The sequence below is a fragment of the Felis catus genome, chromosome C1 (assembly GCF_018350175.1).
Source record: "Felis catus isolate Fca126 chromosome C1, F.catus_Fca126_mat1.0, whole genome shotgun sequence".
Taxonomy (NCBI): Eukaryota; Metazoa; Chordata; class Mammalia; order Carnivora; family Felidae; genus Felis; species Felis catus.
The window spans coordinates 52,161,873-52,185,385 of record NC_058375.1 but is presented as its reverse complement, the minus strand read 5'-3'; the positions used below and the strand labels follow the sequence as shown (position 1 = coordinate 52,185,385).

General features: G+C 36.2%; 1 protein-coding gene across 1 annotated transcript in view; it reads left to right on the top strand.

The window, feature by feature from the left end:
- Positions 1-23,513, top strand: part of ITGB3BP (integrin subunit beta 3 binding protein) — a 72,741-nt gene that overhangs the window by 30,940 nt on the left and 18,288 nt on the right. Inside the window, exons 5-6 of the mRNA XM_045033601.1 lie at positions 1,518-1,653; positions 11,428-11,497. Coding sequence (XP_044889536.1) covers positions 1,518-1,653; positions 11,428-11,497 — 206 coding nt within the window. The remainder of the gene's footprint in view (positions 1-1,517; positions 1,654-11,427; positions 11,498-23,513) is intronic.

Sequence of the window (23,513 nt, the reverse complement as noted above, 5' to 3'; positions counted from 1 at the left end):
GAATGAACAAATGAATGTATTCAAGGTAGAGTGGCTTAGCCAAGGTTACTGGACTGTTCCTTTTACATCATTCATTCATCCACACATTTTTGAGTTCTAGGGTACAAAGACGAAGAAATGACATTTATTTTCAGGAACTCAAATTCTAATGGGGCAGACAGAAATGTAAACAATTATTAAAATTTACTGTCTCCAGGGGTACCTGAGTGGCTTAGTCAGTTTGTGGTAGAGCCCCTCCCTAAGGAATGTGGTAAAAACCTCAAGACAAGGGAAGACAGCCTGGCTCTGTGCTCATGCGCAACATTCCTCTTGACTCTCTAACATGGACCGCCCAATTGGCCTGTGTGTTATCATATATGGAAGACAAAGGAGCAAAAATTGTACAAAAGGCAACACACACACACTCCGCTGCACTTAGGGCTCAGCCTTTTGGGGGTCTTAGTCTGCTGAGCCTGTGTTGGCACAAATAAATCTGCTTCCTGGAAAGAAAAGCCTCAGTATCCCGACACTCTGTGTATGACTGGCCTCAACAAGTTAAACACCCAACCCCTTTGTTTTTAATATAAGGATTATTTTAGGCTGGCTATTTTTTTTTTTTAAAGTTTATTTGGAGAGCGTGAGGGACAGAGAGAGAGGGGGAGAGAGAATACCAAGCAGGCTCTGCTGTCAGCACAAAGCCCAATGCGGGACTTGACCTCAGGAACCATGAAATCATGAGCTGAGCTAAAATCAAGAGTTGGATGCTTAACCAACTGAGCCACCCAGGCACCCCCAAGCACTCAACTCTTGATCATGAGATTGAGCCCTGCTTCAGGCTCCAGTCCCAGCGTACTTAAGATTCTCTCCCCCTCTTCTCTGTCCCTTCTCTGCATCCCCCCTACTCACATGGGTGCTCTCTCTCTCAAAAATAAAATAAATAAAATTTACTATCGCCAGTAAGAGGTATGTGCAAGGTGTATGGGAACACAGAGGAGAAAGCTGCAGAGAGGATTTGCATAGGATAGACCAAATTCTCAAGGCCCTTAAATGCCATACTCACTTGTTTGAACATTATTTTGGTTATCCTTAAGACAAGTCACTGTGTCAGAGCAAATTTGTGAAGGTTTAAGACAGCACTTATCCTTCCTAGGACTTCTTGTGGATTTTTGTAAGAGAAACTTATGACAGTTTCCCTGGCCTAGCCCCATAATTATACTTCAGGTCCAGCAGATGGCAAAAGTCAGGATATAATTGGGAGAGTCAGTCGTCTCTAAACTGTTTGGAAATACCATCTCAGATGGTAGTAAACTTTTAATATTAAAATTTTATAAATATCAAGTTGAGATGCCCTAATTAGTGTGGAGACCTGAAATAGCTACAAAACTTGAAAAAATAGTGTTCACTTTGGAGGTGGTAATGGAGTATATTTAAAATCTGAAAGAAAGATCAAGGAAAATCATACTGGTTTGAATTTTGCAAGTTTTAAAAGACATTCTCAACTAAATGTATTTTTGTCTCAAATTAATATTTATTTTCAGTCATTTGATTCTTCAAAAATCACAAGGAAGAACAGTATTACAACTTACTCTCCAACAACTGGAACTTGTCAAATGAGCCCATTTGCTTCTCCTGCAAGCTCTAAAGAACAAGACCACAAAAGTGAACCATCAAATGGTTAGTTGAACATTCTTTTCCATTTATTGTAATATTTTTCTACTTATTGGCTAAATCAGAATTTTTATTTAATAATATATGGATCTTGCTGCAGCTGATTTTTCTTAAAGAATTCAACATAAAGAAGGCTAGAATATAGGTACTACTTTGGACATAAATGTAAACTTTCTAGGCACTTATTTTAAAATGCTACTGCAGACTTTGTTCCCTTACTGTCCCATCCATTAAACAGAAATTATGGTCTGACTGCCTTCAGCTACTATCAATTACAGTGGTTACAGATACACCCCTTAACAAGCTATCCATCATGTGCATAAATTAAAGGGCATATAATTCAGGTACTGCTGCACTACAGTTTAAGAGAGATACCTCTAAATGTTATTTTTATTCATGTTGTCCGTTTAGTTTTATTCACATTTCGTTTATCTTTATATAGCTTGCTTTTATTTATTATATTTCATTCCCTTCTTTTCCTTTACTATTTTAAATGGATTTGCAAAAAAGTTGTAGTTTTCCACTAGAGGATAGCCTAATTTTACTATGAAATTGTTTATTTTGAAATATTGTTAATTTTGGCCATGCATATTTCTTGTTCTCTGGTAGTTTATTGCTAAAATATTTTTTAAAGATATATGAATCTAGATTTCATAGGTTTAATTTTTAATATTATAAAAAGTCATGAATTAATAACATGTCAAGTTTCTGTAATATAAAATTCTAAGTAGGCTCAAATTTAATAAAATATATTTTAGATGTGCTGTGATTAGCCTAATTCATATTTTATTGTTTAACATTTATTGAGTGCTAAGAATATACTAGAAGCCACACAGAAACAAAGAAATCTCATTTTACCCAATTTGTTGTAATGAAACCTATAATAAGATCTTAAACTTTTGAATGACTTTTATTTTACTTTAATCAAATGCTTTTTATCTTAAAGCTATTACTATTAGGTTTGCTTTCACAAAAATGTATGAAGATGTATACATTTTCTTCAAGCTCTATCTGTTTTTAATACACTTGATATATCTTTTGTTTAAAATTAAAAATTAGTGCCTTAAAGATGGCACATCACCATACTGAAATGTGAATAGATTTTAAGTGGATACCTGCTCGATTTCCATATTGAAATTAAATATGGACTTAAGGGAACATTCCTTTTGCCTATAAAAAGACTGGTCACGTGATTCCAGTTGACATTTAAGTGGATAATTATCACAGATTATAGTACTAAGTAAGCTCTTTTTTAAAAAGTCATACAGCAAGGGTTCCTGGGGTGCTGGTAATATTCTATTTCTTAACTTACATGGTGGTTATACTGGTTCATTAAACTGTACATATATGTCTTATATATTCTTTGATATATATATATCTCACATACAAAAGTCTCAAAATAGGAGAATTCTCTAGGATCTTATATCACTTTATGTCATTTGTAATCATTACGTTGCTCATCCTGATATGTCATCTTATACACATTTTAGAAATAAGAAAGTCTGACTCTTATGAAGTAATTTAAGTTCCAAATGATCCCATAACTTCTATTAACAGTTCTCAGTTTTTAAATATTATACAAAACATAAGGTGCAACTTAAATAAGCTCTTTTATTTAAATAGCATTTTCAAGGGCGTTTTAGGTGCAATTCACTTCCCATCACACTTAGGATATAATTCAAAACCTTATCATGACTTTTAAGGCCATATATCATCTAATACCTGACCACCTCGTCTATCTCATTTTCTACTACCCTTCCCATGTTTACACTACCTTAACCACTCTTACTATCTTGCTATTAATCAGTCATGTCAAACTGCTTCCTGCCACAAGGTCATTGCACTTGCACGTCTCTCAACCTGAAATGCTCTTCCTCCTAAAATACTCTTCTTTTACGTATTTCTTTTCTTTTCTTTTTTTGTTTTTAAGTTTGTTTACTTTGAGAGAAAGAGAGAGAGTGCAAGCAGGAAAGGGGCAGAAACAAAGAGACACAGAATCCCGAGCAGGCTCTGTGCTGTCAGCGTAGAGCCCAATGTGGGGCTCAAACTCACAAACTGTGAGATCATGCATGGTCTGAGCCAAGATCGAGTCAGATGCCTAACCAACTGAGCCACCCAAGCACCCCTTCCTCTGGGTATTTCTAAGTACTTTCTATATACATTTGAACTATGTACTGTGTGAACAGATGACTTAATACCAAATTTAAATCTATTTGTACTTCTAAAAGAAAGAAAGATCTGTTTCTAAGCCTTCCCTCTGCATAGATTCTACATGTGGGCCAAAAATAGGGTGACTGATTCCAGTTTATACTTTGGAGATACGTATATTTATTTACTTATCATTGTATATGTTTCTCACTGTTATATGTGTTTATGTGTGTGTATCATTATATTGCTGCCCTCCCCTACTCCTTAGCAAATTTCTCCAAACTATTATGTTTTCGGTGAAGAGGAAGGATGCATCAGAGTTAGTATTTAATAATTGAGTGGAAGGATAAACAACAAATTTGCATGGTCAAAGAGAGTCCTTGTGAATTAGACAGTAGATCTGTAGAAATCAGCCAGACTGTAGCAGTGTAATAGCACAGAGAGATAAAGAGATGGAGAATATGATAAAACGATAAAAAGAAATGATGAATAAAATAAGAAGCTCCAACATATGTCAAATAGGAGTTCCACAAGGAGGAAATAGGGAGAATGGGGCTGAGGCAGTATTCTAAGACAAAAGGACCATCAGGGTTTTTTTTATAATTTCAATTTCACAATTAAGGAAAGATGAGAATTTCCAGGTTAGAATAGCATGCTTAGTTTGAGCAGGATGAATTAAAACAAATCCTTACCTAGTCATATCATGGTAAAACTACAGAACATCAAAGACAAAGAGAAACTTTTAAAGGCCACCAAAGAAAAGACATCTAACCTACAAGGGAATGACAGACTGATAGTAGACTTTTCATCTATAGCAATAGATTCTAACAGGAAGTAGAATGATACCAACTAAAAATCACAGCTGATTTTTTTTATTCAGGAACTGAGGATGAAATAAAGATTTTTTTCAGACAAAGTCAGAAAGAATTTACCATTCACACATAATCCCTGAAAGGACTACTAAAACGTGTACTTACATAAGCAAACTGAGCCTCCAGTAAAGGAATGGACTGCAAAGAGCAATGGTGAAAAAATAAATTAGCAAACCTGGTGGTAAATCTAATTATAAATCTAATTATAAAAATGTGACTACAAACTCCACTGACCATAAAGCAAAAGACAATTTGAGAGATGGAGTTAAAAACAAATAATAGACTGTGATAGCATGGAATATTGATGAGGGAGCAGGAAGAAGCTAAAGTGCTTTAAGATTCTTGTAATTTTTAGGGAGCAGATAGAATATCTGTTAATTGACTTTATAATTGAGTTTTTGTTTACTTGCATGTAAAATGGGGAAAGTAATAATATCTACCCTAGGATTGTTGTGAGAATTAAATAAATTCATATACAAAAAGCACTTAGAACAGTGCCTGACATGTATTTAAGTTTTCAACACATATTTTAACTGTTTTTATTAATATCTTTATTTATGTTTTAAGAAAAGATATAGGATGTTTAAGAAAACAAAGCAAATATTGGCTTTAAAAAAAGTTATAGTTGGCATAAGAATATTAATATAGACCAAAATAGATTTTAAGGCAAAAAAGCTTTATTGAAGATAATAGAACTCTTTACATAGTGGGAAAAGGGAAGAGTCACTATCAGAAAAAGAATCCTAGGGCGCCTGGGTGGCGCAGTCGGTTAAGCGTCCGACTTCAGCCAGGTCACGATCTCGCGGTCCGTGAGTTCGAGCCCCGTGTCGGGCTCTGGGCTGATGGCTCAGAGCCTGGAGCCTGTTTCGGATTCTGTGTCTCCCTCTCTCTCTGCCCCTCCCCCGTTCATGCTCTGTCTCTCTCTGTCCCAAAAATAAATAAACGTTGAAAAAAAAAATTAAAAAAGAAAAAATAAAAGAAAAAGAATCCTGAAACTATGTACATCTAAAACAAAAACTCAAACAAAACATAACAAAATGGGACAGGATTATAAGGAGAGACCCACAAATCCCAAATCATAGTAGATTTTAAACTACCTCTTTCAGGGGCACCTGGGTGGCTCAGTTAATTAAGTGTCTGGCTCTTGTTTTCAGTTCAGGTCATGATCTCATGATTCCTGGATTTGAGCCCCACATGGGCTCCACACTGAGAGTGTGGAGCCTGCTTGAGATTCTGTCTTTCCCTCTCTCTCTGCCCCCCCCATTCTCTCTCTCTCTCTCTCTCTCTCTCTCTCTCTCTCTCTCTCTCTCTCTCTCTCCCAAAATAAATAAATAAACTTAAAAAATACTTTAAGAAACTGATGAAATAGATAAAAAACTTAGGACAGACGTAAACAATTTAAACACAGCTAGCAAGCATGATCTAACAAACTGGTCAAACAAGCATAATAGCTCACACATGATAAAGCATGACAGAACTTTAACAAAAATATAGCCAGTTTGAGAGCACCTAGGTGGCTTATTCAGTTGGGTGTCCGACTTTTGATTTTGGCTTGGGTCATGATCTCAGGGTCGTGAAATCGAGCCTCAAGTTGGGCCCCACACTGAGCACAGAGCCTGCATATGATTCTCTCTCTCTGCCCCTACCTCCCCCCCGCCCCCAAAAAATATATATATAGCCAGTTTGGAGTCACAAATAAGTCTCAACATACTAAAAATTGCTATCAAATTTTCTGACCAAAATTTCATGCAATTAGGAATCAATAATAAAAAGGCAGCCCTCTAAAAATTTTTAGCCCACATGTTTGGAAACCTGGAAACTTCTAAATAATTCATTGTTCAGAAAAATCATAAAGGAAGGTATAAAATATTTAAAATGGAATGATAATGAAAACAGAAAACTTACAGGAAAAATTTACACCTGAATACTGCATTATGCTAAAACAGTTCTTAGTGGAAATTTTATACTTATAAATGCATATATTAAGAAAGGAAGAATTATTGGGGCACCTGGGTGGCTTAGTCAGTCTCACGGTTTGTGAGTTCAAGCCCCGCATCAGGCTCTGTGCTGACAGCTCAAAGCCTGGAGCCTGCTTCAGATTCTGTGTCTCCCTCTCTCTCTGCCTCTTCCCTGCTCATTCTCTGTCTCTATCTGACTCTCAAAAATAAATAAACATTTTTAAAAAATTTTAAAAACAAGAAGGAAGAATGATTGAAAACCCTTGAGGCAAGCATTCACCTCTAAAAGATGGAAAAAAATAGAACCTCCCAAAATATAAGAAAGGAAATAGTAAAAGATAGAAACTATTAAATAGAAAATAAGATAATAATAAAGAAAAGCAATAAAATCAAAAGCAGGTTTTTTGAAAAGACTAATCAAATGGTAGATCTCTGGCAAGACTGATTTCTTTTTAAGTGGGAGAAGGGACAGACAATATGTATTTCAAAGGAGCTGATAAATTATCAGTTTAAATATCTGATGAGCAGTTTGAGATATATGAGCCAAATGCTTCTTAATGTGAGTCTAATTTGGGTGAAAGCTTTAAAAACTTACCATTCTGCTTCTCAAATATTAATGTTTTAATAGCTAAAAAGCAATTGATTTTCTCATTGATACCTTTCTTTTCAATAATATAGGAAATATTTTAACAATATTACATTTCCATACATGGGACTCAATAAAAGTATTTTGAATTTTAAAAAAGGAACCATTAGCATTGTTATTTTTCATAAATTGATCCTCTAAAGAGGTTCCTCACTCTCCACTCTTGTTTAATAATAATAATGCGGTTAACTAAAAGAATAACATGATTTCATTTGCCTCTTAGCCTACAGGCTCTAACTTGATCTGGCAATAACTCTTTTAGAAAAAAATTACTAACTAGTGTGTAATACCTTAGACAAATCACTTGAACCTGTCTGGGTCAAGGTTTTCCTCAACTCATAACTTTTGGTTTGGGACCAAATGATGCTTAAGACGTATGTCAACTATAAAGTGTACATATCTGGAAACAGCATAATACCAACCTAAACCTGTTTAAATAAGTGTAGCATCCTGGTTAAGAGAACAATCTTTGTAGCCAGATGACTGGGTTTAGATCCTAACTCTGCCACTTACTAGCTTTAGGGCCTTGGATAAGTTATGTAGTCATTCTGTGCCTCTGTTTCCTCATCTGTAAAATGGGAATAAGAATGACCAATTCAGTCTTGCAGATTAGTTTATATACGTAACATTTAAATCAGTTCCTGGTCCTAAAAATACTGTGTAAGTGTTAGCCATTATCATTAAGGTCATTGATTGTATTTCTAAACACTGTGGTCTGTTGAAAGTTATCTTCACTGGTTAGAGAAAGGGCTCCTTGAGCCTTACCAGAAAGTCTAAATACAATTTTGAATATAGTCCAGATTCAGTGATGGTACATTTTTCATCAGTGTATTGTGAAACTCCTTTAAAGGGAGCCATATACACAACTGTTTGTTATGTATAACCTAGCAAGAAAAAGACCATTTATAATCTGTGGCTCTTTAACATATGTTCATTGTTAATAGAATGAAACAAAATCAAGGAAGTAATTATTAAGTAACTGGAATACTCTCTTTTTTTTTTTTAATTTTTTTAGTGTTTATTTTTGAGAGACAGACAGACAGAGCATTAGTGGGGGAGGGGCAGAGAGAGATGGAGACAGAATCTGAAGCAGGCTCCAGGCTCTGAGCGGTCAGCACAGAGCGCAAAGCAGGACTCGAACTCACGAACCATGAGATCATGACCTGAACCAAAGTCAAACGCTCAACCAACTGAGCCACCCAGGCACCCCTGGAATACTCTTAATGATATAGTAGAGTCTAAACAGTCTCTGATAACTGGTCCAAGTGTTATTCTTAGACATATTAAAACTCCTCCTATTTAACAGTTGGAAAGTATATCAGAAGCGTAAGTCCTTCCATGAGAAGATGGAGATTAATGCTATTGATTGCATTTTATAGGATAAGATATCTAACTAATCCCCTTACAATAATAAAAATGTTTCAACAGGCATTGACCACCTGGTGAAAATTCAAATAAAGCATTCTTTTACTATTTCTCACCTAACTTTATTGACTGATGGTACTAAAATGTGAAAATTAATTACAAGTTAAAGGAATAAAGTAACTTAATTTTGGAGCTTTATTGAATGCAGACAGCATAGTACAAAATTCAGGAAACTAGTATTAACCTTTAGGCAAAGATTCTCTGAAATAAAGGTTCAATGTGTATCCTGGAATTTCATTTGTAGTTTTCTACAAAACAGATACATTTTAGCTTGATTTTTTTTAAAAGAGATGGATTTTAATAGGCTTTTTCCTCAAAGTTCTCTAAAATCATAAATAAAATATTGTTACTGTTTTTCCCTTTAATTCTTTGTTAAATAAACTCTTACTATTTGGAATTTAGGGATACAGACAAGTCAAATAATAAAAAGTTAATAAACAAGAGAGATAACTAGTACTTTAGCACAACTTCTGAATCACAAGATTTTCTTTTTGGGATTTTAAAGACTATTTTGAGATAATTTAGTTACATGATTTTTTTGAAAGAAGACGCAGATCCAAAGTAATAATGAGGGAAATTATTGTTCATCAGTTTCTGAACCAACTTAGTGAAATAATAAATACCAGAGAATAGAAAATATACTTTGGTATATTTGGTATAAGTAAAAATGAGCTTTTCCTCTAGTAATAGGAGCAAGTAAGAGTAATGGAATAAGAATTAAGTGAAGAAAAAAGAGTAAACCAGCATTGGAAAGTCCGTTCCAGACTACTCTGATATGTTAATAAATTACATTTGAAAATGTAAAGAAATTGCCTTTGTGTTTTCTGTATACTCGGTTTCATCTGGAAGTATTGGATCCTCCTGAAGTATTACATAGAGCTGTACTGTCCAATATGTTTAGGTATAGAGCATTTAGAAGGTAGATCAGAATCAAGATGTGCTATAAGTGTAAAATACACACCAGATATCAGACGGTGTGAAAAAGAGAATATGAATGATCTCATTAATAATCTTATATTATTATGTGTTAAAATTATAGTATGTTGTGTATATTGGGTTAAATGAAATATTAAAGTTTATTTCACTATTTTTTTCCTCGAAAGAATTTCACTAGTAGAAGAGTTTGAATTACATAAGTGGCTCACATTATATTTCTATTGGAGAATGTGAGCTAGGTTTTCATGGTAGATTGTATCAAACAATTTTTTTAGAAAAATAATGAGAATGTTGAGTAAGAGTTCTTGTGCCAGTTGTTGAACAAATGGAACTGCATAAAAATACGTAGAGGTTGTCACCAGTTCTACATTTTATTTTATTTATTTATTTATTTATTTATTTATTTATTTATTTATTTATTTTTTACCAGTTATACATTTTTTTTAATTTTTTTTTTTAACGTTTATTTATTTTTGAGACAGAGAGAGACAGAGCATGAACAGGGGAGGGTCAGAGAGAGAGGGAGACACAGAATCTGAAACGGGCTCCAGGCTCTGAGCTGTCAGCACAGAGCCCGACGCGGGGCTCGAACTCACGGACCGTGAGATCATGACCTGAGCCGAAGTCGGACGCTTAACCGACTGAGCCACCCAGGCACCCCACCAGTTATACATTTTAAAAAGTGATTTCTCTGGACTGTTTTTCAGTGAAAAGTTTGGATTATTCATTTATTTGCTTCCTTATTCATTCAACAAACATTTATTAAAGGCCAGTATATGTAAGACGTTAAGAATCTTTTTGCTAATATGTTCTCAAATATTGTTTGTATTATTGTTGTATTTAAATTAAATTATTGTATTATTATTCATCAAATATGTTTAAAGTATATGGATTACTGTACTATCCAGTACAGTAGAAAAAATAACTAAATGGGGAGCCTATAAAACAATTATCTATGACTAATATTATCTATGATAATAGTAATTGACCACTAATAAGTGCAAACACCATATTCTACCAGAACTATAAAATCAAATTTACATTTCAACCCAGCACACGGATCTTTCCAAGAATTTACTAAATCAATATGCATTTTTTCAATATGCAGTTAAAATCAGGTACATTGATTCCTAATATCAAATTTATTTTACTGTGATATCACTAGGAACTCACTATTTTCTAGCTAGAAGCATAGCACCAACCCCTTGTTAACTTTGAGGCAAAAAATGGTGAAATAATACAAACTAGAAACTTTAAAATAATGTTTTTTATTAAACTATCTGATGAAAGTATCCTTCATCTAGTAAAGATTCTTTTTCCTATATAATGTCCTCATGAATAAAAAATTGAGAGATTGGGGGGGGGGCACCTGAGTGCTTAAGATGGTTGAGCATCCAACTCTTGATTTCCGCTCAGTTCATCATTCAAGGGTCATAAGATTGAGCCCCGCATGGGGCTCTGTGCTGAGTGTAGAGCCTGCTTAAGATTCTTTCTCTCTCTCTCTCTCTCTCTCCCTCTGCCCCTCCTTCACCCAACCTCTCCCACCCCCATGCACTCTTTCTAAAATTTAAAAAGAGGGGGGTGGAGATTTTAAAATAAAAAAACAAAATAGCTATTGAAAAGTTATTCATAATAATGATTTTTTTCCCGTAACAAATTGCAGGATACTTTTTCTTTTCCCACTCCCTTTTGTCTACCCCTTTAGCTTCTATTTAAACTTTGGCGACCTAATTCTATTTAAAACTTGACAATTTTCCCTTAACTTTATGTTCTTCTTTTTAATGTATGTATATAGGAAAGAGGAAAAAAATGAATCACCTCAGTTTAAATGAAAGGAAGGAATCTACAACAAAAGACAATGATGAGTAAGTTTGTTTTTAAAATAATTATACACATGTGTCTTTTTAATTTGTTTTAATTTACACTCAAGTTAGTTATCATATATAGTGCAACAATGATTTCAGGAGTAGATTCCTTAATGCCCCTTACCCATTTAGCCCATCCCCCCTCCCACAACCCCTCCAGTAACCCTCTGTTCTCTATATTTAAAAGTCTCTTATGTTTTGTCCCCCTCCCTGTTTTTATATTATTTTTGCTTCCCTTCCCTCATGTTCATCTGTTTTGTATCTTAAATTCCTCATATGAGTGAAGTCATATGACATTTGTCTTTCTCTGACTAATTTGGCTTAGCATAATACCCGCTAGTTCTGTCCACATAGTTACAAATGGCAAGATTTTATTCTTTTTGATTGCCGAGTAATATTCCATTGTATATATATACCACATCTTCTTATCCATTCATCCATCAATGGACATCCGGACTCTTTTCATACTTCGGCTATTGTTGATAGTGCTGCTATAAACATGGGGGTGCATGTGCCCCTTCTAAACAGCACACCTGTATCCCTTGGATAAATGCCTAGTAGTGCAATTGCTGGGTCATAGGGTAGTTCTATTTTTAGCTTTTTGAGGAACCTCCATACTGTTTTCCAGAGTGGCTGCACCAGCTTGCATTCCCACCAACAATGCAAAAGAGATCCTCTTTCTCCGCATCCTCACCAACATCTGTTGTTGCCTGAGTTGTTAATGTTAGCCATTCTGACAGGTGTAAGGTGGTATCTCATTGTGGTTTTGATTTGTATTTCCCTGATGATGAGTGATATTGAGCATTTTTTCATGTGTCACTTGGCCATCTGGATGTCTTCTTTGGAGAAGTGTCTATTCATGTCTTTTGCCCGTTTCTTCACTGGATGATTTGTTTTTTGGGTGTTGAGTTTGATAAGTTCTTTATAGATCTTGGATACTAACTCTTTTTCTGATGTGTCGTTTGCAAATATCTTCTCCCTTTCGGTTGCCTTTTGGTTTTGCTGATTGTTTCCTTCGCTATGCAGAAGCTTTTTATTTTGATGAGGTCCCAATAGTTCATTTTGCTTTTGTTTCTCTTGCCCCCGGAGACATGTTGCATAAGCAGTTGCTGCAGCCAAGGTCAAAGAGGTTTTTGCCTGCTTTCTCCTCGAGGATTTTGATGGCTTCCTGTCTTACATTTAGGTCTTTCATTCATTTTGAGTTTATTTTTGTGTATGGTATAAGAAAGTGGTCCAGATTCATTGTTCTGCATGTCGCTGTCCAGTTTTCCCAGCACCACTTGCTGAAGAGACTATCTTTATTCCATTGGATATTCTTTCCTGCTTTGTCAAATATTAGTTGCCCATACGTTTGTGGGTCCATTTCTGGGTTTTCTATTTTGTTCCATTGATCTGAGTGTCTGTTTTTGTGCCACACACACATGTGTCTTGAAAGAAAAGGGTCATATTTGTAAAAGTAATAATGTAAGAGAAATAACTTATTTGCAGAAATTAAAGTTTATATCTGAGTTGAAGTATTCTTCTTTTCTTTTTTTAATGTTTATTTATTTTTGATAGCATGCACAAAAGTGCGTGCCCGAGCATGATAGGGGCAGAGAGAGAGGGAGACAGAGGATCAGAAGCAGGGTCCGCACTGACAGCAGAGAGCCTGGTGTGGGATTGGAACTCACAAACCATGAGATTATGACCTGACACTTAACTGACTGAGCCACCCAGGCATCCCTAGGTATTCTTTTCAAAGAAGAAAATACTTTGTGGTGTATTTTACAGTGTTCATGGGATCATGGTATCTGATATCTTAATTTTAATACATTGAGCCCAGTTTCCAAGCCCATGAATAAGAGACTAGCTTAAGGTAAAACTGAGGAAAATGCCCTTTTCAGATTTTACATAGGTGGAAAAGTAATACATTGTCTGGGAACATAATGCCTAACAAAGATCTGGCTCAAGAGCTCGGAACACAATGAATGAAGCCAGCAGAGTAAGGGATCCGGAGGAACCTAGGGGACCTATATGCCAGCATCCAACTGTTTTCATATTGGCCAGCCAGTGTTGCCTTGAATGAAGATATTATCTACAAAAATCTACTTTCCACATATGTTCTGGAAAGAATACTTACATCTATCCAGTGAGGCTGGAAGAATTGAATTAAGCAGAATAGGGGGTTAAATTTTCAAAGTAGTTCATATGTTCAGCTCATTTACCCTTTCAGCTATATCGTCTGTGTGCCACACAATGTGATGGATGGGTAAAGATGAAGAAGATGAAGTTTCTCCCCTTTGGGAGCTTATGGTCTTATGTTGTAAGTTAGCATACCGTTCCAAACTTAGAAAAAGGTTATAAGGTATGTTTCAAAATGTTTTTTAAATCATTTGAGTGGAATTCAGAATGCATTTTCCATACAAACGGCGTTGTAATTTGTGGTAATAACCCCAGAAGTCTATTTTTTCATAATGTAGCTGAACTATAGTATTAGTCTAGGTTAAAATATACAAAAATTGAATGCCATTTAGAGTATAGCAAGGACAAAGGGAAGAGTTTCTCAAAGAAATTTTCTTTGGCATCTCGTACGTTATTGTACCCCTTTAATCTGTTTTTACTAGCTGCTTTTCCTAGCCATGTTCCCCCAGCTCCAAATCTTTTCATGTACCCTGTCCCACAAATATTTTTGTTGTAAATTACTACTCCTTCCTTTCCCTAAGCAAAGTTCCCATTTCCTCAGTGAAATCAGTCTCAACCAGATATTGAGAAACAAGCATTCTCTTTTTGTTTAACTTATTTGATGTCTTTTTAAATTGGCAAGATATACAGATGTAAAAATCTCAAATTGTCCAAAAGGACATACAGTGAGAGCAAGTGGCAAGTAACAGTTTTTGAATCATGTATAATCTTATTTTGAAAGCAGTTACCTGTGAAACCAAATGAATTTCTGATATAATTATATAAAGTGTAACAAACTTAGGAGTAAAAGTAGGCAGTGAAGGAGGAAATGTTTTGAAACAACAGCAATACCACATAAGAAGCCAAACTTACCTTTGCTCTCCTCCCAATCAGCTCCTCTTAAGCTACTCTAACTTTTTATACTTTCTTCCCTTCCTTATTTTTCTGAACCCATCAATTTGCTTATATCCAGATTTTTAACAACAGCTCTCATAGCGGTGGGCTTTCAAGTAGCAAGGGAGGAACAAGAACCCTTGTTAAGGTTCACTTAGGAATTTGCCTATACTTTTAATTTCTAAAGATCGCTGTTATTTATGTATAGTACTCCATGACTTGATACTAAAATTAGTGAACTTAAGGACAAGCCAAGATATTTTTCATTAGATAAAAATTATGGCTTGCTGATTGTTTTTTCCACTCATAAAATTATTCAATCCTAGTCAGTAAAGCCATTTACCAGCTTTAGTAATGGGTTCTTCATTTATTCCACTTGTTTAAATTTCCTTTATTATCCTGTAAAGCCATTCTAAAGACTTGGGTTTTTTTTTAATCTTAAATTGAACATTTCACTTTTGTACATCAATTTTAAATGATCATAGCATTTTATATTTTGTTTTGGCAATTGTGTAGGTTAGGGTTGTCCAGAGAAACAGAACCAATAGCAGATACATATATATGTAAGAATATAATAATAATACAGTATTAATAAAATATAATATTTAAAGATAATAAAATGGTATAGATATAATTCTTAATTAAAATGTATTGATGAGATATATATGTGTGTGTGTGTGTATATATATATATATATATATATATATACTTGCATATATAGAGATACATTGATTATGAAGAATTGGCTCATAAAATTATAGAGGCTAAGTCTCACCATCTACCATCTGCAAGCCTGAGACCCAAGAAAGCCAGCAGTGTGATTCTAGTTCAAGTCCAAAGGCCTGATAATCAGGAGAGCTGATGGTATAAATCCTAGTTCAAGAGCAGGAAAAGAGCAGTGTCCCAATTCAGGCAGGCAAGCAGGGCACCAATCCCCCATTCCTCTACTTTTGTTCTATTTAGCCCCTCAACAGATTGAATGATGCCCACCCACACTGGGAAGATAGTCTACCTAACTTAGTTTTTACTAAGGTGGTTATACTGTGGTGATTTTCTAACTCCATCCTTCCTTCTATTAGTCGGCCTTTTTAAAATTCATGAGTTCATAGTGATAAAGGTTTTTTCCTTGCCTTCCCTCTTTCCATATTCTCACCTCTTCTCAAACATTAGATCTTTGGTTCCTAACAGCAGCAATATATTTTCACATTTGCTCATTCTTATCACATACACAAAATAGTTTCAGAATTCCTGCACTCATAGCACTACTAAAAACAAAACTGCAAAGCACTCAAGATTTGTTTGCAATCTTTTGTTGTCTTTAATAAGACAACTAATAATACTGTTGACAGTATATAGTCAAATTACTGTTCCAAAACTACTTGGATTAGTTCTTTAAGTTTTTTTTTTTTTATTTTAATTCCAGTATAGTTAACATACAGTGTTTTATTAGTTTCAGGTGTACAATATAGCAATTCAAGAATTCTATACAATACTCAGTGCTCATCATGATAAGTGTACTCTTTAATCCCTATCACCTATTTCACCCATCCCCCCACCCACCTCCCCTCTGATAACCATCAATTTGTTCTCTATAGATAAGAATCTGTTTCTTGGTTTCTCTTTTTTTCCTTTGCTCATTTGTTTTGTTTCTTAAATTCCACATATGAGTGAGATCATACAGTATCTGTCTTTCTCAGACTAACTTATTTTACTTAGCATTATACTCTCTAGCCCCATCCATGTTGTTACAAATGGCAAGATTTCATTCTTTTTTATGGCTGAGTAATATTCCACTGTATGTATATGTGTATGTACATCTTTATGCATTCATCAGTCACTGGACACTTGGACTGCTTCCATAATTTGACTATTGTAAATAGTGCTGTAATAAACATAAAACTGCGTGTATCCCTTTGAATTAGTGTTTTTTTATGCGGGGGGGGGGGTGCATAAATACCCAGTGGTGCGATTACCAGATACTAGGATAGTTCTATTTTTAACTTTTTGAAGAACTTCCAAAAACACTGTTTTCTACAGTGGCTGCACCAGTGTGCGTCCCCACCAGGAGCACACAAAGGTTCCTTTTTCTCCATATTACTTGGATTAGTTGTTTGTTTGAAGAGTTAGTTATTCATTTCAAGTGGTTAGGTTCTCTTGTTTCTGTTTGTACTCAATTTAAATATTCTCATCTTTTTTTATTTAATTTCACTCTTTAACTCTGTAAAACATTAATATGTTCCAAAAGCCAAAACTTTACAAAAAAGTATGTTCAGAGAAGTGTCATTCCCTGCCCCATTCTTTCTACCTACTCCCTGCAGGTAACCAAATTCATTAGTTTCTGGTTTACCTTTGCTATGTTTATTTTTATAAAATTAAGTCCTTTCATTTCTTTTTTCTGATTTCTCATTTCATACAAAGATGGCATACCATGTATACTTGTGTATGCTTTTTGTTTTTCAGTTATGTATTTGTCCTCAAATGACACCCTGTTAATCAACTTAGCAAGTTTAAAACATAAGAATTCTTCCAATAGGAAAATATGGTTCCATGTTCTAGGTTTAAATGTTTTTCCACAGAAAACAAGCCATTAGTGACATGTCAATAAAGCTCATTTATAAACAACCACCTACACATTACTATTTTATGTGAACTTCCATATCCTTTATATGCTGAGAGGAAAATATATAATTCACTGCCATTGGCTTTTCTTCCTCTTGGCAGTTTGCTGCTGCCTACTGTCATTGCTCTGAAAATGCAGTAATGGTGACCGTCCTTTTGTAGGGTTTATTTCCATTAAACTTCTTATTTTCAGCCTGTAGATTGACATGCTACTGTGAGAAGTGAAACACAGAGATCATGTGTACCCTTTTCCCCCTTTCCTGACATGATAACATCTTGCAAAACTGTAGGACAGTATCACAACCAGGAAATTGACATTGCCACAATCCACTGATTTTTATTCAGATTTCTCAAGTTTCACATGTACTCTGTGTGTGTGTGTGTGTGTGTGTGTGTGTGTGTGTGTGTGTGTGTGTTTAGTTCTACGTAACTTTATCACATCCAGTTTCAAGTATCTGCCACCACAGTCAAGATACGGGACATTCCCATCACCACAAAAATCCCTCCTATTGTATAAAGCTTATTTTTAACCACTGGTTTATTCTCTTGTAGACATAAAGGTAATTTTTTAGATTAAAAAAAAAATTCAGGGCACCTAGTAGCTCAGTCAGTTAAGCGTCCAATACTTGATTTCGGCTCAGGTCATGATCTCATGGTTTGTGGGCTCGAGCCCCACATTGTGCTCTGCATGGAGCATGGAGCCTGCTTGTGACTCTCTCTGTCCTTTCTTTCTCTCTCTCTCTCTGCCCCTGCTTATGCTGTCTCTCTCTCTCTCTCTCAAAATAAATAAACATTTAAAAAAATTCCATACTAATTCAAATAAAACCTTTATCATTGTAATGAATTATGCCAGAACTGGGTTTTCTATTTGTATGTTATGTATACAATTAACTGTGACAGGTAGCCACTGTTCAGAATTCTATGTCTGAGTTTCTCTTTACTGTGTTTTAAGTATCCAGTCATGCAACAGGAATCTGAATTATGAATCACTTTCTGCTTAAATCAGGACCTCTAGGGGTGAGTTAGTTGAAAATGCTTATCAAGGAGGGATGCCTGAATGGTTCAGTTGGTTAAGCATCTGACTCTTGATTTAGGCTCAGGTCATGATTTCATGGTTTGTGGGTTCAAGCCCTGTGTCGGGCTCTGGGCTGACAGTTTGGAGCCTGCTCTAAGGGATTCTCTTTCCCTCTCTCTCAATAAAATAAACTTAAAAAAAAAAGAAAATGCTTATGAAAAACTTAAAAATGAAAATAAAGTTATGCCTATATTCTGTATATTTATTAAGAGACTTATTTTTCAGCTGTTCAAAATTTTTGACATGGAAGAATGAAAAACTTTCCCCAAAGATCAGTAACAAGATAGCCATGCCCATTTTCACCACTGGTGTTCAACATTTTACTGGCAATTCTAATCAGAGCAATTAGAGGGAAGGAAGAAAAGGAGGGAGGGAATGAAGAAAGAAAGGAAGAAAACAAAGGCATCCATTTGGAAAGGAAGAAATAAAACTATCTCTATTTGCAGACAACAATAAGGTACCCAGGAATAAACCTAAGTAAAGTGGTAAAAGATCTATACTCTGAAAACTATACAACACTTATGAAAGAAATTGAAGAGGACACAAAGAAATGGAAAAACATTCCGTGCTCATAGAAAGGAAGAACAGACATTGTTAAGATGTCTGTACTACCCAAAGTAATCTACACATTATACATTTAATGCAATCCCTACCAAAATACCAACAGTGGGACTCCTGGATGGCTCAGTCAATTAAGAGTCTGACTCTTGATTTTGGTTCAGGTCATGATCTCATGGTTCATGGGTTCAAGACCCACATCAGGCTCCATGCAGAGCTGCTTGGAATTCTCTCTCTCTCTCTCTCTCTCTCTCTCTCTCTCTCTCTCTGCCCCTTCCCCTCCCTCCCTCTCTGTCTCTCTCTCTCTCTTTCAAAATAAATAAACTTAAAAAAAAATACCACCAGCATTTTTCAGAAAGCTAGAACAAACAGTCCTAAAATTTATGCAACCACAAAATGTATGGAACCACAAAAGACCCTGAATAGCCAAAGCAATCCTGAAAAAACAAAACTGGAGGCATCAATTCCAGATTTCAAGCTATATTACAAAGCTGTAGTCATCGAGAGAGTACAGTCCTGGCACAAAAATAGACATGTAGATGAATGGAACAAAATAGAAAATCCAGAAATGGACCCACAGCTATATGGTCAACTAATCTTGGACAAAGCAGGGAAGAATATCCAATGGAAAAAGACAGTCTCTTCAACAAATGGTGTTGAGAAAACTGGACGGCGACATGCAGAAGAATGAAACTAGACCACTTTCTTACACCATACATGCAAATAAATTCAAAATGGATGAAAGACCTAAATGTGAGACAGGAAACCATCAAAATCCTAGAGGAGGACACAGGCAGCAACCTCTTTGACGTTGGCCACAGCAACTTCTTACCAGACACATCCCCAAAGGCAAGGGAAACAAAAGCAAACTGTTGGGACTTCATCAAGATAAAAAGCCTCTGCACAGCAAGGAAACAATCAACAAAACTAAAAGGCAGCCTATGGAATGGGAGAAGATATTTGGGAATGACATAACAGATAGGGGGTTAGTATCAAAAATCTATAAAGAACTTACCAAACTTAACACCCAAAAAACAAATAACTCAGTTGAGAAACGGGCAGAAGGGGCGCTTAAGCATCTAACTCTTGATTTCGGTTCAGGTCGTGATCACACAGTTTGTGGGTTCAAGCCCTGCATCAAAGCCTGCTTGGGATTCTTTCCCTCTCCCTCTCTCTGCCCCTCCCCCACTCGTGCACATGCTCTCTCTCAAAATAAATAAATAAACTTAAAAGAAAAAAAAATGGGCAGAAGACATGAATAGACACTTTTCCAAAGAAGACATCCAGATGTCTAGCAGACACATGAAAAGATGCCCAACATCACTTATCATCAGGAAAATACAAATCAGAACCATAATGAGATTACCACCTCACACCTGTCAGAATGGCTAAAATTAACAACATAGGAAAGAGTAAGTGTTGGTGACGATGGAGAGAAAAGGGGAACCCTCTTGCGCTGTTGGTGGGAATGCAAACTGGTGCAGCCACTCTTGAGAACAATATGGAGGTGCCTCAAGAAACTAAAGCTAGAACTACCCTACAATCCAGCAATTGCACTATTAGGTATCCACCCAAAGGATACAAAATACAGATTTGAAGAGGAACACGCACCCCAGTGTTTACAGCAGCATTATCAACAATAGCCAAACTATGGGGAGAGCCCAAATATCCATTGACTGAAGAATAAAGAAGATGTGTGTGTGTGTGCACGCGCGTGCGAGTGTGTAATGGAATATCACTTGGCCATCAAAAACACTGTAATCTTGCCATTTGCAATGATGTGGATGGAGCTAGAATATATTATGCTAAGCGAAATAGGTCAATCAAAAAAGACATAGAGTGTAATTTCACTCATGTGAAATTTAAGAAAGAAAACAGATGAACATAGCGGAAGGGAAGGAAAAATAAGACAAGAACAGGGAGGCAAACCATAAGAGACTCCTAAATACATAGAACAAACCGAGGGTTGCTGGAGGAAAGGTAGATGGGGGATGGGCTAACTGGGTGATGGGTACTAAAGAGGGCACTTGTGATGAGCACTGTGTGTTGTATATAAGTGATGAATCACTGAATTCTCCTGAAACCAGTACTACACTGCATGTTAACTAAAATTTAGATTTTAAAAATATATGTAAAAAAAAAAGAAAATCCCAAAGAATGCACATTGACTATGTTCCTTATTGTTTAACCCTGAATAATTAAATAATTTGTGTTTTGGTTTCCATATCTGTAAAATGGAGATAATATTTACCGCAGAGAGTTATTTTAAAGGTTAAGATATAGCTTGTAGCTTATAAAGTAACAAGTATAGTGTTTTGACTTTAGAAAGAGCTCAAAAAAAATTTAGCAGTATATTTCATTATTACAGTCCAGCTGTCATCCAAAATAATCAGTTTAGATAAATAGAATTAATTAGATAAATAGAGGTTCCGTGACCTATTTACCTTTTTCTGTATAAGACATGGAAAGTATTAGGAGGGTAAAGAAAAACCTGAGGATTTTGTCCCTTTTTTTTCCCTTTCCTTTTAGAGAGAGACAGAGCGCAACCAGAGGAAGGTCAGAGAGAGAGGGAGACACAGAATCCAAAGCAGGCTCCAGGCTCTGAGCTGTCAGCACAGAGCCTGACATAGGGCTCGAACTCACGAGCCATGAGATCACAACCTGAGCCAAAGTCAGATGCTTAACCGATTAAGCCACCCAGGTGCTTGGGACTTTGTCCCTTTAACGTTCACATAACTTGCAGGTTTCTCGAGATTTTATACAAAAACGGTCTCTTACAGGTAGTGACTTTGATATAAGTTTTTAGTAATGGAATTAATTAAAAGTTCATTTGTGGCCTTTGAGAGTGTCGGTAGAGTAGTAAGGCAGAAATCTGAATATAAGAGTTTAATTTCGGTATTGAAGAGTAGAGACTGTATCAGACCATTATTTTCAGCATTTTTTTGATTTGTGAAAAAAAAGAGTATTTGTTAAATTAAGTAAAAGGAGAGTTAAGCAGCATCAGGGATCCAGCAAATCATATATGTACTTATAATATTGACCATCAATACTGCAGTAAAATTTTCGTAGCGTTCATAGCTTAGTCCAGAAAGTAAACAAATAGGTAGGAAATCCAGGATTGCACATTAGAAGGACATGTGTGTGGCAGAAGGTTAACGGGCTGAGTAATTAACCTTCTTTTTTCTATTTGTAATTATCCCCAGGCTTATTGAAGTATAATTAACAAATAAAATTGTATGTATTTAAAGTGTATAACATGATGATTTGAATGTGTGTGTGTGTGTGCGCGCGCGCGCGCGCGCGTATGCGTACCCATTCTAAGAAACTGGTTGCCATCAAGATGGAAGGAGCTGTGGGGCGCCTGGGTGGCGCAGTCGGTTAAGCGTCCGACTTCAGCCAGGTCACGATCTCGCGGTCCGGGAGTTCGAGCCCCGCGTCAGGCTCTGGGCTGATGGCTCGGAGCCTGGAGCCTGTTTCCGATTCTGTGTCTCCCTCTCTCTCTGCCCCTCCCCCATTCATGCTCTGTCTCTGTCCCCAAAATAAATAAAAAAAAAAGTTGAAAAAAAAAAAGATGGGAGGAGCTGATTTCATTTAGGAAGAAGTAAAAGGAGGAGGAGGAGGAGAGGAAAAGAGATTAAAGAGGGGAGTCACCTAACTGGCTCAGTCAGTGAAGCATGTGATTCTCGATCTCAGGGTCATGAGTCTGAGCCACATATGAGTTTAGCCACATTACCTAAAAATTAAATTAAATTTAAATTAAAAAAAATAAAATAATGGGAATAAATAAATGGGAATAAAAAATAATAGTGTCCACCAGTTTACTTGGTCTTGCAGTGAAGACAAGTTTCCCTCCAAAAGCAGCTTATGCATGTGAAGGATATCTTAAAAAACAGTTTCCCCAGATATTTGATACTCAGTTCCTACAGCTCTCCAAGGCTGTCAATAACAGTTTGCTTAGCTGAGCCCCTCAATAATATCTTAACTTGAGAGAGAATTGCTAACAGGTCTTTTTGGGATGCTACATTGCACAACTCCTGGGGGCATCATTCACATCTTACTCTATCTGAACAAAGCTTCTTGGAGTCATTCAAGACGGCAACGCTCCAGGACCCACCCCCACACAATTCCATGAAGGTCAACAGGGAATATCATCAGTTCCTTAAAGTATGGTAAGACAGTGTAGAGAGTCTCCGTCACTTCAGTCCTCCCAGGAAAAGAATGCAAGGTAAAGAACCCTTAGGATTGCTTCTCATAGCGAAGTAACGCATTTGCCTCAGCTATAGCCCCCTGAGGTAGTTGGTGATCGTTGGTATAATGTAGGGGAGTCTGGAGGTTCCCAGCCCTGAATGGGAGTCATTTAAAACCTCTTGCTCCTTCAGACTCTCGGAGCTCAGTGGAAGGGGCTGGAATTCCTTTATGACACTCTCTCTCCAACTGAAGTTCAGGTGGTAAGCAAGCAAAGCCTCAGACAAGTGACTTTTAATTGAAAGTACATAATAATAGGGGCACCTTGGTGGCTCAGTTAGTTGAGCATCTGACTCTTAATCTCAGCTCAGGTCATGATCTCACACAGTCCATGGGTTTGAGCCCCAAGTCGGGCTCTGCCTGGATTCTCTCTCCCTCTCTCTCTGCCCCTCCCCTACTGACGTACACATGCTCTCTCATTTTCCTTACATAAGTTTTAGCTTTTGCATAAATAACTGTCTCTCC